Source organism: Cupressus sempervirens, chromosome 5, assembly GCF_028749045.1.
Source record: "Cupressus sempervirens isolate cs-2001-9-10 chromosome 5, ASM2874904v1, whole genome shotgun sequence".
In the NCBI taxonomy this organism is placed as follows: domain Eukaryota; kingdom Viridiplantae; phylum Streptophyta; class Pinopsida; order Cupressales; family Cupressaceae; genus Cupressus; species Cupressus sempervirens.
This window is the reverse complement of record NC_143122.1, coordinates 533,695,877-533,713,200: the sequence shown is the minus strand read 5'-3', so window position 1 is coordinate 533,713,200 and position 17,324 is coordinate 533,695,877. Positions and strand designations below refer to the sequence as shown.

Below are 17,324 nucleotides of genomic sequence, written 5' to 3'. Positions count from 1 at the left end.
AAAAAAAAAAAAAAAAAGCAATTCAAAAAAGCAAATTCAAAAAAGTAAAGAAAATTATTACAACCATCTACAATGAGGGGTGGCAGCTAGAGAGGCACGACTTGGGCACTTGCGGAGGTTATTTTTCTATTCAGTGGTATTGCAATACATCTATTCTCTAAGGCGACTTCATATGCTAGGTCTGATGTGTATTTTCATAGTTGCCTTTCACTATAGAGTGCTGTTGTAATTGTCATTTCGTAATCAGACCTATCATTCATTAATAGATACATCATTCATTTTTACATTCCTCACAATGGTATCAGCAATCCATGGCTTTAGTTGTATTTAATCATGCATGTGATTAGCGTACTTCTATAGGGGAGTATTGAAGTTAGATATTTAGTGTTGCATTAGTTTTCATTGGCAGCTGTAGGTGCATATTACTTTACCAACAATCATCATATTTTGATATCTTTGTAAATGCCAAGAGTCTTGGCTAACTTAGTATGAATATTGTATTGGACACTCATTCTCAATCAAGGAGATACAATTGCTGGTCATTAATAGTTGTCTTTGAGCATTAATATATCATTTTTTATCAGCTAGTTAGCTTGCATACCAACTGTTTGTTAAAATACTAGTTGGCTGTAGGTGATCATTTTCATGATTAAAACTCATATATGCATTCACTATTGCCAAAATTAGTTGCATATTTATGTTAGGTCATTGTTTAGACAACTTGGAGTCTTTTGTAAGCATTCTCTTTGAGGCAAATTCAAACAAGAATCATTGCAACAATCTGAAAAGTTATATCAGTCAGAGGACCCTTGCTTGCAAAGTGTTTGACGAAATGTCAAACAACTGAAGTATAAAGATTTTTGGTGTTGGAAGAAGTTATAATCCTATTGGGGTTATTACAATGTTGGAGATTCTATTAGATGGTATGGGACATCAAAATGCAGAATTTGGTAATTAAAGAGCATTTTCCCTAATGAAAAATTGCTAGTTGCAGCTGGTAGCAAAACTACAAATGTTGGGTGAATGCAAAACACCTCTTTGTTGGAAGTGGAAAATTTTCACACTCAAACTCAAAGAAACTTGTAAAATTATCAAGCATAATTCTATTCAGCACAATTATCTATCAAAATATTTCCATCATGCATTCAAACTTAATTGGTAATGCATTAATCCACCAATTTCACCCAATCTTAACTCTAAATGCATATTGGCATGGACTTTAATGCTCTACATCTCTTGTTTTCATTGTATTTTATAAATTTCAATCGACTATTTTTTATGTTGGTCGTATGATTGGATATTTTTAATTCTTCATTTGTGGTCGTATTATTTGTTGGCGTTAACTTGATCTTTTTTTTTTTGATCGATAAACAGCCGAAGCCTAGATTAATTATTATTATTTGTTCGAATTAATTATTATTGTTAAGCATAGGTAGATTTGAGCCCAAGACCTCCCACATGAGAGGCTCGCAAGTTACTATTGCATTGTAGGATTTTGCCTAAGTGTTAACTTGATCTTAACAAACTCTATATTTGTGTATTTAAACTAATACAAAAAATAAAATATTAAATAAGATAATAATTTAAAAATACATAATAATAAAACTAAAAAAAAATACAATATACTAACTTTTATGCCAAGTAGTATTATATAATATATTGATCTCAATACATTCAAGACAATCTAATAAAATGAGAAAAGATCCAATAGTTGAACATGTTCTAATAGTTGTTATAGCATTTGTTGACACAATATCCATTCTTTAATGAGAGATGCATAACCATACAATGACCCTACCAATGTAAACAAAAGTATTAACACTAATGTTTTCTTCCTTATCCAATTTGATATGACAAGTTTTCTTTCATTGTTTTTATTTATTTTTAAATTATTCTTTTATGATTGTTGAGAGATTTTCAAATTTCACATCTCTACACGAATTTACATATAACATATAAATATGCTAGTTTTATAAATTTGACACAAATATTTGTGTCTTGTTAGTGTTGTTGATGACATTACATCAATAAAACATAACTTAGTGCATAACTACAAGTCTACCTCTCTTTTTGAACTTTTTAAAACAACCCCAATAAAAACATAGTGATATGATATCATATATGACAATGTAATCCTAGAACCTTAATTATAAAAAATAGACTTACCAAATATGCAAAATAAAATGAAAAAAATTAGAATTTTCATTCACAATATTAGAAGACACATAATTGAATTGTGCCATAAATTATAAGCTTCCAAAATTATACTTCAATCCTTCCTAACCTAAAAATACCAATAACCAAATTAAAAACTCAAAATGAAATTAGTTTTAAAGAATTCCACACTACAATTAATTGAATAACTTGAATGTTTGAGAGACTAAATTTTATTTCCTAATGAGTCTCATATGTGTTTTGAGAGACGGGTGCTTGCTGCGCGTAGCATTCGTGCAAGAAATAAGTCATAAAAGTGGCTAAGTTTACGCCACACTAAACACCATCAAATTTCCACGCTTCCTCTACGCATAGATTTTGTCTTCCATCTCTAATATTCCAATCAAGGGAGGCATATTCCTTTTATTTTGACTTATTATATTACGCAGTCTGGACAGCCAGTCTCCATCTTCCATCTCCAACCTGTCCAGAGGATCGAAGCCCTTTATGCAAAGAGTTTGATTCCCGGGGAATAATCAATTTTTCTCTTCTTCACTTTCGGGCAATGTGTAATGTATAACGAATCCATATCTTGTGGTATAAAAAGAAGAATTTTCATTAAAGAAAGTGTTTTTTCTTTCTTAACGTCGTCCTCAAGCCCAAACAATCTGTTAGGTAATTCTAAACTAATAGTCTCCGCAGATTATTCTAAGCCAACAGTCTTTATATTTTCCCCGGAATAGTTTCAATCTGCACATTGTATTGCAAACCATTAGCTGTTCGCTCTTAATGACTCGAATTTTATAGAGGTAAAATGGTCTTTCTTCGTTTTCCCGATTCCTTTATTTTGTTTCTGTGTCCCAAGGAAAGAATTCATTCACCCCCCATCCCGCTCTCTATCTATGTCTTTCTTTTGCTAAAAATATGAAAATATTTGTGATTTTGATCTCATTCTTTGTTAAAACCGAATGATCAGTAGAAATAAAATTTAGTCGTTTTTAAAACAATTAAAAGCTTTGAAATTTATCGACTGTGTTATACAAAGCGAAGAATTTTCAAATGCTTTGTACTTTATTGTTTGTCTTGTGCAAAGCGAAGAATTTTCGAATGCTGTCGAGCTATTTCTTCAAAAATATTTTCTTATTTCAAAAACTCAAGCCTGGATTGTTTATATTGTCTGCTGTTGAATTTTCGTCCTTTTCCGGAATTCACAGTGGCAAGTTTCATGGGCAGTTTAAGCTAAAGAAATCTTTGAATTTTTCTTCTTATATCAAAGGTTTTGAAATTCTAAGGTATTGAACAACATATAATTATTGGATTCCAATTTATTTGATCTTTCATAATGCTGAATTGTAATATTATTAACCATTCAGAGTGCTCATGCATGTTTGTGTTGATTATTTGAATCTAACGAGTTGAATTCGTCATTTGGTAGTATGAAGCGCCTTGAAGGCCATTCAGCAGGAGCTTTGAGCCTTTATGCTAGCTCTTTGTGTCGTATTATATGCACATCTCTTTGCTTTTGTAGTTTACAAAGTAAATTGAGTAGGATTTAGAATGTCTCCTTAATTAATTTGACTCCTTTAATTAGAGTAATTATCATAAACTGTTGAGTCTTGGCTCTCTCTGATTATAAGGTTTTCAATTTCCCATTGGCTTTATCCGTCGATTGTTCTCTCTCGTACAAGTCCTTTGATTTAAATTGTGGCTTTTCCAGCAAAATTTAGTTCCCATCCTTTTTATTTGATTCTGCTGCATTAATCCTTAAATTTTCTTCGAGTCATCCGCTACATTAATTATTTAATATTCTACATTCTTGGGCCCTAACGTCATCTTGGAAAAATTATGAAGTTCACAGACCCCCTTCATTTTGAGGAGCTTTTTGCTACGGATGGGAAACTCTAAGCCAGTCTTTAATTAAAGAGTCATTTCAATATGTCTAACAGTTTATTTAGATTTTATTTTTTCTAGCGTTTTCTAACAAATCGCAGTTCATTCGAGGCTGAAAAGGCTAATGAATGGAGGCCTCAGGTAGGTTAATTTTGCTCTCAAAGTTTGCTTTCATGAATTAACTTTGAGAATGCCATACATGCTTGGCAAGAAGAAAATATAGAGCAATACTGTTTGCTCCTGTCTTGTGTGGCCACCTATCTCAGGCAGTTCTGATCCACACTAGGCCGATTGGGGGAACTGCCATGATGTGAAATAATTTTCAAGCACGGTAAAACTCTAAAGTAAATAATTTGCAGGCCAGGATTTGATGCTTTTGATGGTGTTACTTCTTCTAGATGCCGTTTTAGAATTCTGATGATTTTTTCCTTGAGGAGACAAGGCTAGAATTGCAGTGAAATACAATCTGATTATTGTTACATTGCGTGACTAATGGCCAAGGGTGGAGATACATTGGATCAATTTAGGAGCTATGATCAAGTGCCTAGTATTGGGAATAACTTGCAGTAAGGAACAACTCATTTGTGACAACATTAGATCTTTATAAACCTTCATGTCCCTCACATTAAATCTGGAAGGATCCTCTTTTTTCTGCATAAAATTGTTGTACATCTCTAACATTTATCTCAGTTAGTTTTAACTTTTAACTATAATATCAATCTCTCTTCTTCCTATTTTTATGACTCTCTAGTCTGATACATTTCATTCACTTTTGCAGTACCAATCTTATTATTATTTCTCATTCATGAGGATTAAATTATCTGTCCTTGGAGATCATACATGCATAAAATGGAAGTGTCAGGGTGTTGCCGACAAAGATTTTTGCAACTATTTCCTCATTAGTTTCCATAAATTGGAGGGAAACAAATATTTCCATTTAAATGCACAATATTTGGCTACTTTACGTGGATTAGGTGGGTCAATGGACACATAACTCCTAATGATGCATAATAAATATTAAAAACACTATTTTAGGAGATACAACTAAAAATTTAAAATATTCGCAATACATGAACAACAAAAGACATAAACCCAAAAAGATGAGAATTAAAACACTGGGAAATGGAGAAAGCATGTCTTGTTAATTTTGATCCAAGATCCCTGAAGTGTTGATCTAAGTGGATTTCTTATTGCTATCACGCAATGAATCATGAAGCTTATTTCAATGTTCCCATATTCTATATTTTCCTTTAGCTATAATTTTTCACTTCATTTGTTGGATGTTTAAAACTTATTTTAGGCACATCCACAGACTTAACATTTCCCTGTTTCCAAATTTTGGCAGCATCATTGGCAAAAGCATTCTTTTAAAGTATTAGCAATCAGTAAATAAGAGAAGGGGTTAATTGTTAAGTAAGTCTGTCATGGATTTCTATGCAACAATATCTGAATGCATGCTACTTATCTGATCATTTGGGTTTTTCAGCGGTAAGTTGGTCTTCTGTAATGATAGGCAATCACATGGGAGATCAAAAATCTCAAATAAAAGTACATTCTCTAGAGGGATCATTTTCTTTAATACCTAGGAGCTGGCAAAGTATGAGCGAAAATGCAAATAAAGATTTAAAACTTGTCCTACAGAGAGCATGCTCATTGAAGGAGCCTCTTACAGACTTAGCACATTCATTTGATGAAGAGTGGGAAAAAGCATGGCTCCAGAGATGGCAGGATGTCAGAAAGAGCTCTATATCTTCTCCATTTAAAGTTAAACCACTCAAAGCAGACAAATCAGGATTGCTGAAAAAATGGGAGTCAAATTTGATGGAATTACGTCATTCATATTCGAAACCAGAGTATCCTAGCTGTGAAGATAAGATTTTGCTAAGAGGATTGAAACCTTTGAATGGCAGGCTGTGTATTCTACCAGATAGGGATAAAGACACTTTGAAAAGGAATGAATACCTTGTCCCCATAGAATGGTCAAAAATTTGGCAGACACAAGACAGTGCAGGAGGAAAGATTGCAATTGAAGATTCAGAGCCGTTGACACACTTAAATGCAAGTTTGAATGACATAGAAAGCTCTGCAACTTCAAGCAATTCTCCTGCAGAATTCTTTAAGAAGTTGAAGAAGACAAAACTTTATCAAAATTCAGAGAGACCCCTGGTATGTCGTATGGTTTTTTGCACAAACTAATCTACTCTCATGTCGAAAGAAAACTATTATACCGAATGCTTTCTTTCCTTCTAGAATTTTATAGTTGCTAGGCCCATTTATGACATCTTATTTCTGCTTCATTCTGTATTTAATGATCTTGTACTTCCACATATAAGAGAAACCTGGCTTGCAAAGAAAAGGATTCAGTTCATCTCTATCCATAGCCATCTTGAATTTATTTTGGGACCTAAAATTAATGCAAATGGAAGCTGCTTTTCTTGAGGTTTATATAATTTCATTACACTTTGCTATTTGCAAGATCTCAAGGCAATGACACAATTAAATTGTGGCTTTTGTTTGAATTGCTGCCTTGTAGCATCAATAATATTTGCTAGAGAAATGCTACGACAAAGACTTATCTGGTTGATGTTTCAGAAAATATGCTATGTACTGTTGTATTAAGCTTTATTTGTTTCAAAAAATAATATTTTATTTGTCTGTCTTGACTTGCTACCAAGAATTGAAGCAAATATTTAGTTATTCATTTTCTTTTTCCAGGAAAATCCAATAACACTGGAATAAAAATGCAATAATATTTAAGATGACTATTCTAGGTTACATGTGCTTCATTCACAAGTATTTCTGTATCTACAAATATTTCGTCTGTCTTTTTGTACTCACATGGTGGAGTATTTGTAGCAGCTGAATCCTTGATTTGGGGTGGAAAATCTTGGTCTGTTTTGTTCTAATGTGATCTCCAGGCCCTTCATCTAGCTTACTGTTGGCAGTTGTTTTTGGCACATTTTTGTACATACCAAATGAAACAGCGTATAACGATAAACCTATCTTCAAATGAGAAGAGGAAGCCACCTCGTAATAAAAGAAAAATTTAAACCCTAGGAAACCTAAGAAAATGACCCTTAGCTCCGTACAATACGTGCAAGTTAAATCTTGGAGTTTTGAACAATTATTGGAAAGAAGCTAAAGGAAGCCACCTTGTAATACAAGAAAAATCTAAACCCTAGAAAACCTAAGAAAATGAATCTTAGCTTTTTGCAGTATGTGCAAGTTATATCTTTGACCTTTGAGCCAGCATCACTAACAAACTAAAGCAATTACCCATCTAATTGTTGTTAGATGAGGTCTCAAGGCTTGTAAGCATGTCTACACAAGATCAGAGATTTTATATCGTTTCCTGAAAGCAGACACCTATAATAGCTAACAAACATTCATGTTGTCCAGCTAAAAGTAGAGAGTAGAAAGCATGAGTGAAATGAAAACTTAGAATTTGATTTTACTCGTTAATTTGAACAAATTGAGAGGAGAAATCACATATAAAGCTATAATTAATCCTTTGATGAAATTTAAAATTCAAAGCTCGCAAATTTTTCAATAAAAGTAATTTGATTTATATCCACAATCCATTCACAAGATCACCTAGAAGCTCAAACAATAATCTTGGCAAAAAGTAGCCATAAGAATTACATTCCATAAACATGTAAGTCTCAAAATAACTTAATTGTAAGCCTTATGAGGCTTCACATGAGAAAAAATAAAAAGGCTAACTAAAACCTCTTTGCAGCAAATGGTTTTGCTTGTACAGAAAGAAAGCTTATTAAGCTATTTTGTCTACAAGTTTAGTATTATATTAGAAAATCATCCAATAGAAGACCCTCTAGAAGGTTGTCCAAAAATAGCCAATGTATAAATAGTTGCTATAAAAATTAATTTCGTCGAATGTGATTATCTTCTAAAGCACAGTGATGGCAAAAAACAGCTTGGGCTAAAATTAGCCAATTTGACCCTTGATTCTTGGCACTATTTTGAGGAAATTGTTCTGTTCTGACAATGGTAGATCCTTTGAAGAAATCCTATAACTTGATTAACAATCGTGGTCACTTGAGTCTGATTCTTTCCTTGAAAACATGTGCAATTCAGTGTCTTTTACTTGGATCTTGTCCAGGATGATCTCATGTCCCCTTTTTGAAACCCTAATTGTGATTGTGAAGTCTCTGAAAGACAAAATTGCAAGTGTGGTAATTAAATGAAGGATATCAATTAAGGCATTTATCATGGAAGAAACATCCATTAAACATTAATAGGAGATGTTCACTTGTTTATTGCTAAGCAGTACTGAATTTAAGGAACAGAAATAATATAAACCAAGGTATCTTGTAAGCAGATCGAATATGTGGAGGGAAGTGACACATAATTTCATCGATTTAATGGAGGAACTAAACAACTGTTATGATTAGTCAGCCAATGATGATTTTGATTAAGTAATTAAAGGTTACAAGCATCAAGCGGTAGGTGTAAGACAGTGAGTCCTTGTAGACAGTAACTTAAGTAACAGCTGAAGCACAACGATTATGTCAACTCTTTATTTACAAAGGGGATTGACTGACATAATGAGCATAAAGAAATTATAATGAATGGTTAGGATTATCGTTACAAATCAAGGTCGGCGACATATCAATTATGTTCAAGCTGCTGGTCATGAAAAGGTGAAGGCAACTGTCCTTAAATTCATCAGTAGAGTGTTTAGAAGACAGTGAATAATCAAAACCGATGCCAAATATTGATTTATATTATTGATTTGTTTGTCATGTACAAGCCAGTGACTTTGATTTGGTGGCAGCAATTGGATATTGATAATATACTTATCAGGCCTAGTTTGGTTGTAAATAATATCGGTTATGATTAACAAGTGGATTCAAGATTGGGTAGTGATAACAGACAAATATTAATAACAGCGACTAATACATACATTGCTAAGAAGAGTCACAGGCATATGATATCATCTTAAGCAGACACAATGCATATAGCAAATCAAATAGTTATGAAATAGTATGATACCCATTGAAGGGATCTAGAGGCATAAAGATATGTACCAAAATTACAGCCTTTCCTACGTGCAAGGTATAAGATGAAGTTTAAACACATTTCAGCAATCATTGAAGAAGCAGGGCTTATAAAGGATATCTATTACTAGGAAGAGACCAGAAAGGAAACAATTCATACTTAGTTGCTTGCAAGCATTGTGTAGCAGCAAGTGGCATGGTGTAAGTTTTCTATAAATTGATAGTGATTTACAGAATATTATATCTGAATGCTTATAAGAATGAGGGGACCAATATATGGTCTAATATTTATACTGTAGCATTAATACCAGTTACAATAGTGAAATCAGTTATATATATAGGAAATTATTTCATAATCCATTTGTAGTTAGTACACTCCTAGTCCATTCCTTGATCACTCCTTATTGAAATCCAGTAAAACTAATATTGGTTGTTCAAAACTCCTGTCCACTCCATGTGTCCATCTGAAATGCTTCCGATCACCTCTCAATTTCTGCCATAGGGTTACAGAGCAAATTGAAACTCTTGTAAACTTCTGCTAAAAACTAACCGATCCATGAAATGGTCTAGCTTTCCAACACTCTTCAGTGGAGGCTATTCCACAATTGCTTTAACCTTCTTAGGTTCCATCTTCAAACCTTCAGCTGAAATCACAAATCCAAGATACACTATCTCTTGCTTCATGAAATAGCATTTCTTAATATTGATCAACAACTTCTCTTCTTTCAATCTTTGCAATTCTTGTCTTAGATGCAACAAATGTTCTTCCTTACTCTTACTGAAAAGCAGAATACCATCTAGGTACACTATCACAAATTTACCCAAGAATTTCTTCAATACCTCATTCATCAACCTCATTAAAGTACTAAGTGCATTAGTTAAACCAAAAGGCATAACCAACTATTAATACAAACCCTCATTAGTCTTAAATGCTATCTTCCATTCATCACCTTCTCTGATTCTAATATGATGATAACCACTCTTCAAATCGATCTTAGTAAAATACTTTGTTCCACTCAAAAAATCCATTATGTCATGCATCCTAGGCAAAAGAAATTTATACCTTACTGTGATCTTGTTGATAGCTTTGGAATTAGTACACATTCTCCATTCTTCTTAGGTGCCAATATCGCACAAGGACTAAAACATTCTCTGATGAGACCTTTCCTCAACAACTCTTGTACTTGCCTATTCAATTCCTCATTCTTTGCAGGTGTCGTTTAGTGTGGTGCTTTGTTTGGTAAACTTGTACTTGGAACTATATGCATACAATGACCGATGCTTCTAATAGGGGGTAATCCATTAGGTACATTATCTGAAATGACATCTTCAATTCTTGTCAATTACTCTTTTATCTTCTTTGGTCTCTCATCCATAATTCCCAATCGGGTTTCTTTGGAATCAAAGCATAACACATATTGTCTCTCTTCATATCTTGGAATTCCCTTCTTTCAACCAAGCAAGCCCTTACTCGGTCTGATTCTCGTTCTCAGGATCTCTTACCAAAGGTAACATTACTTGCTTCATCCCATTTGCTACTATGGTATACCTATTCAATCTACTATCATGTATTACTTGTTATGATACTGCCAAGGTCTACATAACAAGATATGACAACAATTCATTGACATAATATCACAAAGAACTTCATCATGATAAGACCAAACTCTCAATTTTACTACACATTGCTTAATTACCAGTACCTTATGACCATCCTTTATCCATGCAATCTGATATGGCTTTAGATGTTTGATCCTTGGTAACTGCAACTTGGCAACCACTTCCTCTAATGCTAGGTTGTTTGATATCCCATTATCAATGGTGACTTTGCAACATTTTCCTGCAACTTCACCTCTTGTCTTGAACAAACTCTTCCCCAACACCGATTCTTGATCAGGTTCCTCATTACATAGTGCTCTTCTAATCATCAAGGCTTCTCCATCTTTTGGTTGATTCATAGATCTAGGTGACTCTTCTTCCATAAATGCATTCCTGTTACTACTACCAATTCTCTTGCTCGAATTTCCTTGTGCACACTCAAATGCTCCATGACCTTCTTCCCCACATTTTAATCAAGTTCCCTTGAAGAAATTCCTGTGTTCTCTCCTATGATTACTTCTTTCCATTCTGAATTGCCTTTGCTTGGATCTGAATTAGTGCTTTCTCCGGTAAATGTCTCACCTCTTTGAAATCTACCATATCTTCCTCTTTGTTAATGTTCTTGCCTCTTGTTCAATTTCTTCTCATCCTTTTGGGAAAACTGATAAGTTTCCTCAACTCTTTCCATCTTAACATTCTGATCCTGAATAGGTGTCCTCAAACATTTAGGTATCTTGTAATTCTTTCAATCTCATCCTTTAGAGAATTCTTTGATATACTCCTTTACATTAGATCCCTTGTGCTTCAAATTTGCATCCTCCTCAACAAACAACCTTGATATTCACCAGTCAAGAATTTACCTTTCAATTATTCACCATTTTATCCCATGACTTGATCTTTTCCTTTTCTCTCCTTTATCTATCTACTTGCAAATGTTCCTGTTGACACAAAAGTCTGCACCCTTGCTTGAGATATGACCCTCAAGCGACCTTGTGTAACATGGAAATGAGCTCCAAGTGTGGGACTTGTGCTTTGAGGTCGAATCTCTGGAGAAGGCCAGCTTCTTGACAATCAGATGCACCTACACTACCACTTAAGAGGAAAAGGGAGAGAGAATGCATGAAATAAAATGCTGAAGGGAAAGTGGGTGATGCACCAAGATTGAAATTTGGTTACAACCCTGCCTATAACTGCACAAAACATCAATAAAAACCCCAAATACACAAATCTCAACTCAAATCTACCCTTTCAGAATTTATATGATGATAAAACTAATGAAATCTTGCAAGGAGACAAGTTCACAAGACAACATCCAGCGGCAAGCTAGACATGATATGCAAACATGAAAGAACAAACCAGAAATAACACATACAAGGCAAGAAATTGTACAATTTATTAGACTAGCAAGATAAGGTAAAGCTGAGAATTTTATTCATGAAACACAAAAAAGGAAATGCAATTGTAGAGCATAAAGCTATTGCAAGTGAAAAATAGAGAAGAACCCTGAAAATATATTTACAACATGCTTTTATAGATTAGGCATAACTCAGATATAACTATGGAGTTAAATATCCAACCAAAGTATTAGAATAATCTTTAATGCTCACTCTTGTAGCTTATTGTAAATATTAGAATGTTTCTAATATTTAGATGTAGTCTAGAATAGAATGTTTCTATTCTATTCAATTCTTCTTTTGTATATATTGATCGTTTTGATCTCTGTTTAATATCAAGTATTCTGGCATTTACGTTTGTAACATGGTATCAGAGCCTAATATGTTATTAGTTTGAAAATTTATAATTTCTTTTGAAATTATCAGTGCATAAATTTTTCAAAATTATTTTGTGCATTTGCGTCTCTCCAAGACATGATCTTTTTGCCCTAGTTTCGGTTTTGCTCCAGGGGCTCATTCCATCTGCAAATCACACCTTTTTTTCAAGCTTGAATCTACAAAAACCCGACTTCAGCTTGCTCGTGTCTGTTATGTTTTGCATCCCTTCAGCGACCTCTGATATTTTGCGCGTTTGTTATTTGCGTCATTTCTCTCTTGCTCATTTTTGACTAGAAAATCGCAAGCCATTTTTTGCAGCCATTTTTCCCTGTATCTGCAACAAAAACATGTTTGTAACACCATTTTTTGGTGTCGAAATCCTCATCTCTATTGCCCTATCAGTCCGTCAGTCCCTATTCTGAAAAGAAAAGTCCGATTTTTCATAGAAAATCGAAATTTTTTTGCAACTTTTTTCCATCAATGGCTGCCGACTAGGGTTTTGTTTGAAAACCCTAATTTTTTGACTTGGAAATTTTTTTTGAACACATATTCTTGGTGGGTTTTTCGAGATCTCAAATGGGTTGTCAGATTTTTTTGGGTGTCTCGTTTTTTGTGCTTCGATTTTCGAGCTAGCGGATCCGGATTCCAACAACATTTTATATCTGGGTTTTTCGAGCTCTTTTCTGGGTACTCCAATTTTTTTGGGTCTTTCATTTTCTCACCTCGAAGTTTGTGCCATTTGAGCATTTGTATTAGCAACATTAGAAGTCAAATTCAATTAAACAGCAAGCCCATTCTGCCCAACACTCAGAGCAGAAAGAATCTATCTACCATGCCTTTATGGCCAGAATACCTGCAAATCATGTGAAATCTTCTGCCTGGTACATCGATTCTGGTGCCTCTCGACATTTCACTCATAAGCGTGATTGGTTTGTTGAATTCACTCCCTATTTTGACTCAGTAATCTTTGGAGGCGGTGAAGAATACAATATTGTCGGCAAGGGAAATATTCAGATTCAGTCTGGAGGAAGAAAACTCATGTTCTTCAATGTATGTTATGTTCCTGGCATGAAACATAATCTTCTGTCTGTTAGTCAGATTATGAAGCACTCTCCTCAGTTGGATGTCGTTTTCAGTGGAAATAAGTGTTCGATTATTGATCGTGCTTCTCGCACTACCCTTGCTGTCAGTCTTGAGGATCATGGTATTTATAGACTTGTAGATTCAGGCGATTCCCTTGAGCATGCTTTCATTGCCGAATCATCCGCTCTTAGCAGTCTCTGGCATCAGCGATACGATCATCTGAACATTCAGTATCTAGCACAACTTGCTTAGGATAATTTAGTCCATGGCCTACCTAATATTCAGACCCAGAACCATTGCGTTTGCGGAGCTTGTCAAGCAGGGAAGCAACATAGGACACCATTTAAGAATGGTGACTCATGGCGGGCATCTAGAGTGCTCCAGTTGGTCCACGCTGATGTATGTGGTCCTATGAATACTCCTTCTATTATTGGGAACAGGTATTTTTTACTCTGTGGATGATTTCAGTTGCAAAATGTGGGTATATTTTCTTAAGCAAAAATCAGATGCTTTTCCTATATTTCAGCAGTTTAAAGCTCTAGTAGAAAAAGAGTCTGGTTCCTCCATCCGTACTCTTAGGACCGATAATGGGGGGGAATTCTGTTCTTTTGCTTTCTCCGCCTTCTGTACTACTCATGGCATTAGACATCAGTTCACCACACCTCACACCCCTCAACAAAACGGTGTTGTAGAGTGTCGAAACCGTACTATCACAGAAATGGCTAGGGCTATGCTAGAACATAGAAATGTTCCCAGAAAATATTGGGCAAAAGCAGTATCCACAGCTTTATACCTCCTTAACCAGTCACCCACCCTTGCAGTTAATCATAAGACTCCTGAGGAAGCCTGGTCTGGTCGCAAACCTAGGATCAACCATTTGAAAGTTTTTGGCTCTTTGGTATATGTATGGATTCCTGATGCCAAACGCACTAAGTTGGATTCCAAAAGCCAAAAACTTATGTTTACAGGATATAGTCACACACATGAGGCCTACAGACTGATTGATGTAAATACTGATCGTTTAATCTTCAGTTGTGATGTTGTGTTTGATGAGGAACTAGGACCATTTCCGCTCTCTGACTACCCACCGCATTCCAAGATTCAGTCTTCAACAATCTCTAACTTGGGTTCTTCTATTTTATATGAGTCATCTGATGCTACTAATACACCACCTCAGCAACTTCCAGATAATACAGCTCCTGTTCCTGCTCCTCATCCAGCTATTCTTATTGCATCTGATATTGGCTCCTCGACTCTTCGGCCAAAATGGTGGGCTCAAACAATTAGTGATCTTCGTCCTAATGAACTCATTGAGGGTAGAACCTCCAAAAATAATAACATTCAGCACAACACAGTTAATATAGCTCTTATGGCCAACATCCACAGTATCCCTTAGCCCCAGACATATGCAGAGGCCAAAGGAATTCCAGAATGGGAACAAGCAATGGATGCTGAGCTTTAGAGTCTTCAAAAGAACCACACCTGGGTTCTTTCAAATCTCCCTCCTGGGAAGAAACCCGTTAGCTGTAAATGGGTCTATAAGGTCAAGTACCATGCAGATGGTACCTTGGACAAATACAAAGCCAGACTTGTTGCTCGAGGATTCACCCAGTGCGAAGGCATTGACTATGAGGAGACATTTGCTCTGACAGCCAAGATGAGCACTATTCGCATTCTTCTTGCCATTGCAGCTCAGTATGGTTGGAAAGTTCATCAGATGGATGTGAAGAGTGCCTTTCTCAATAGTGAATTACAGGAAGAAGTCTACATGACACAGCCCCCAAGTTTTAAGGTTGCTGGTTCAGAACCAAAAGTATGTAGACTCCAGAAGGTCATCTATGGTCTTAAACAGGCTCCTAGGGCTTGGTACATAAAGATTGATCAATACTTGGTTAATTAGGGATTTCAGCGCAACCCGTCAGATAGTAATCTGTATATTAAACACTCTGGTAATGATATTCTTTTGCTTGTTGTCTATGTGGATGATCTAATCATTACTGGGAGTTCAAAACATTTGATTTCAGATATCAAATAGGATCTATGCAAAACTTTTGATATGACCGATCTTGGATTGCTTCATTATTGTTTAGGTATTGAGGTTTGGCAGACTGACAACAGTATTTTTTTGTCTCAGTCCAAGTATGCCAGAAATTTGCTTGACAGGTTTCGAATGCAGGATTGCAAACCTGCCTCCACTCCAATGGAGACTAGTCTAAAATTGTCCGCACAATCTAATTCTTCTCCTGTAGATGAAACACTCTTCAGGCAGCTAGTGGGTAGTCTCATCTACCTCACTACTACTAGACCTGATCTCAGTTTTGTAGTCAGCTACATCTCACAATTCATGACGAACCCCAAGACTGATCATTGGATTGCAATGAAACATGTGTTACGCTATGTACATGGTACTTCAGATTATGGTCTTCTTTACACAAGGATTACTACTCCTCAGCTCAGTGGATTCATCGATTCTGATTGGGCCGGCTTAGTTGATGACAGGAAATCTACATCTGGTTCTGTGTTCAGTATCGGATCTGCAGCAGTTACTTGGACTAGTAAGAAGCAACAGGCACATGCACTCTCCTCTACAGAAGCAGAATATAGAGGAGCTGCCAAGGCAACTTGTGAAGCAGTTTGGCTCTGTCAGATGCTTGCAGATATGCATATTTCTCAAGCAGGTCCAACTATTTTGTTTACAGACAATCAGGCAGTACTCAAACTTGCCAAAAATCCAGTGTTTCATGAACGAACCAAGCACATCGAGCTTCATTGCCATTATATCCGACAGTTAGTAGAAGATGGATCTATTCAGTTACTCTATGTCCCTACCTCAGAGCAACCAGCAGATATTTTCACAAAACCCCTTGGTCCTAACAAGTTTGTTAAATTCAGGGGATCTATTGGTGTAGTAAATATATTGAGCATTAAGGGGGGGTATTAGAATAATCTTTAATGCTCACTCTTGTAGCTTATTGTAAATATTAGAAACATTCTAATATTTAAGTGTAGTCTAGAATAGAATGTTTCTATTCTATTCGATTCTCCTTTTGTATATATTGATCGTTTTGATCTCTGTTTAATAGCAAGTATTCTGGCATTTACGTTTGTAACAAAGTGGAGCTGAGTTGTAGAGAGAAGCAATAAATGAATCATAATGAAATCTGATCTTGAAGTGCAACTTGCTGCTGGAAGTGATAGTAAGAAACCCAAATCAATACACCTAGCCGGAAAAGGGATCAAATAAAAAAGACTTGATCATTAGATGCATTAAAAAGGCATGGAGATGCATTGGCACTGTGGAAACAAGGCCCAAAATGTCGGTCTACATTAAAGAAACGGTCCTTGTCATGTGTCATGGCCACAACAAATGAATTTGCGCCGCTGTCAAAAAACGCGGGGTGGGATAACACATAGGTTAACCACCCGTGAAAAATATAGAGTTGGCACGCGTGGAATAAATTTGATTTGTCCCAAAATGGTGTGAACTGTTGATGAAGATCTCTCATTTGAAATATACGGCCAAGATGTTGTGAAAAGTCTCCCGAACACATGATTAAAACACAACCGTAGATATAGATCAACTTCATATCAAGCGGGCAATTGAGATGCAACAAAGAAAACCCCACAAGATGTGCCCAAATTTGACAACCATCGCATCTTTGCAAGGGCAAAGGGCAGTAATGGGAAAATGTGAAAGCCGTTAGATCAAAAGAATCCTAGTCAAAAAGTTGAAATGGGATAACATGAAATGTTATCCCACTGCTACATGGCAGAACCCCATTGGCACAACTCGATGTCGCTATTTTGC

At 35.5% G+C, this 17,324-nt stretch overlaps 1 protein-coding gene across 10 annotated transcripts in view; it reads left to right on the top strand.

Moving 5' to 3' along the window:
- Positions 1–2,502: 2,502 nt before the first annotated feature.
- LOC149557050 (digalactosyldiacylglycerol synthase 2, chloroplastic-like) overlaps positions 2,503–17,324 on the top strand; it is a 102,466-nt gene continuing 87,644 nt past the window's right edge. The window contains exons 1-3 of one of the 10 annotated variants that reach the window (XM_089831714.1): positions 3,235–4,610; positions 4,823–5,018; positions 5,531–6,210. In XM_089831714.1, coding sequence (XP_089687840.1) covers positions 4,850–5,018; positions 5,531–6,210 — 849 coding nt within the window. In that variant the 5' untranslated portion in view covers positions 3,235–4,610; positions 4,823–4,849. Of the gene's footprint in view, positions 2,964–3,234; positions 5,019–5,096; positions 6,211–17,324 lie in introns of those variants that run through there. The other 9 variants (XM_089831719.1, XM_089831721.1, XM_089831716.1 and 6 more) reach the window with 9 other exon arrangements.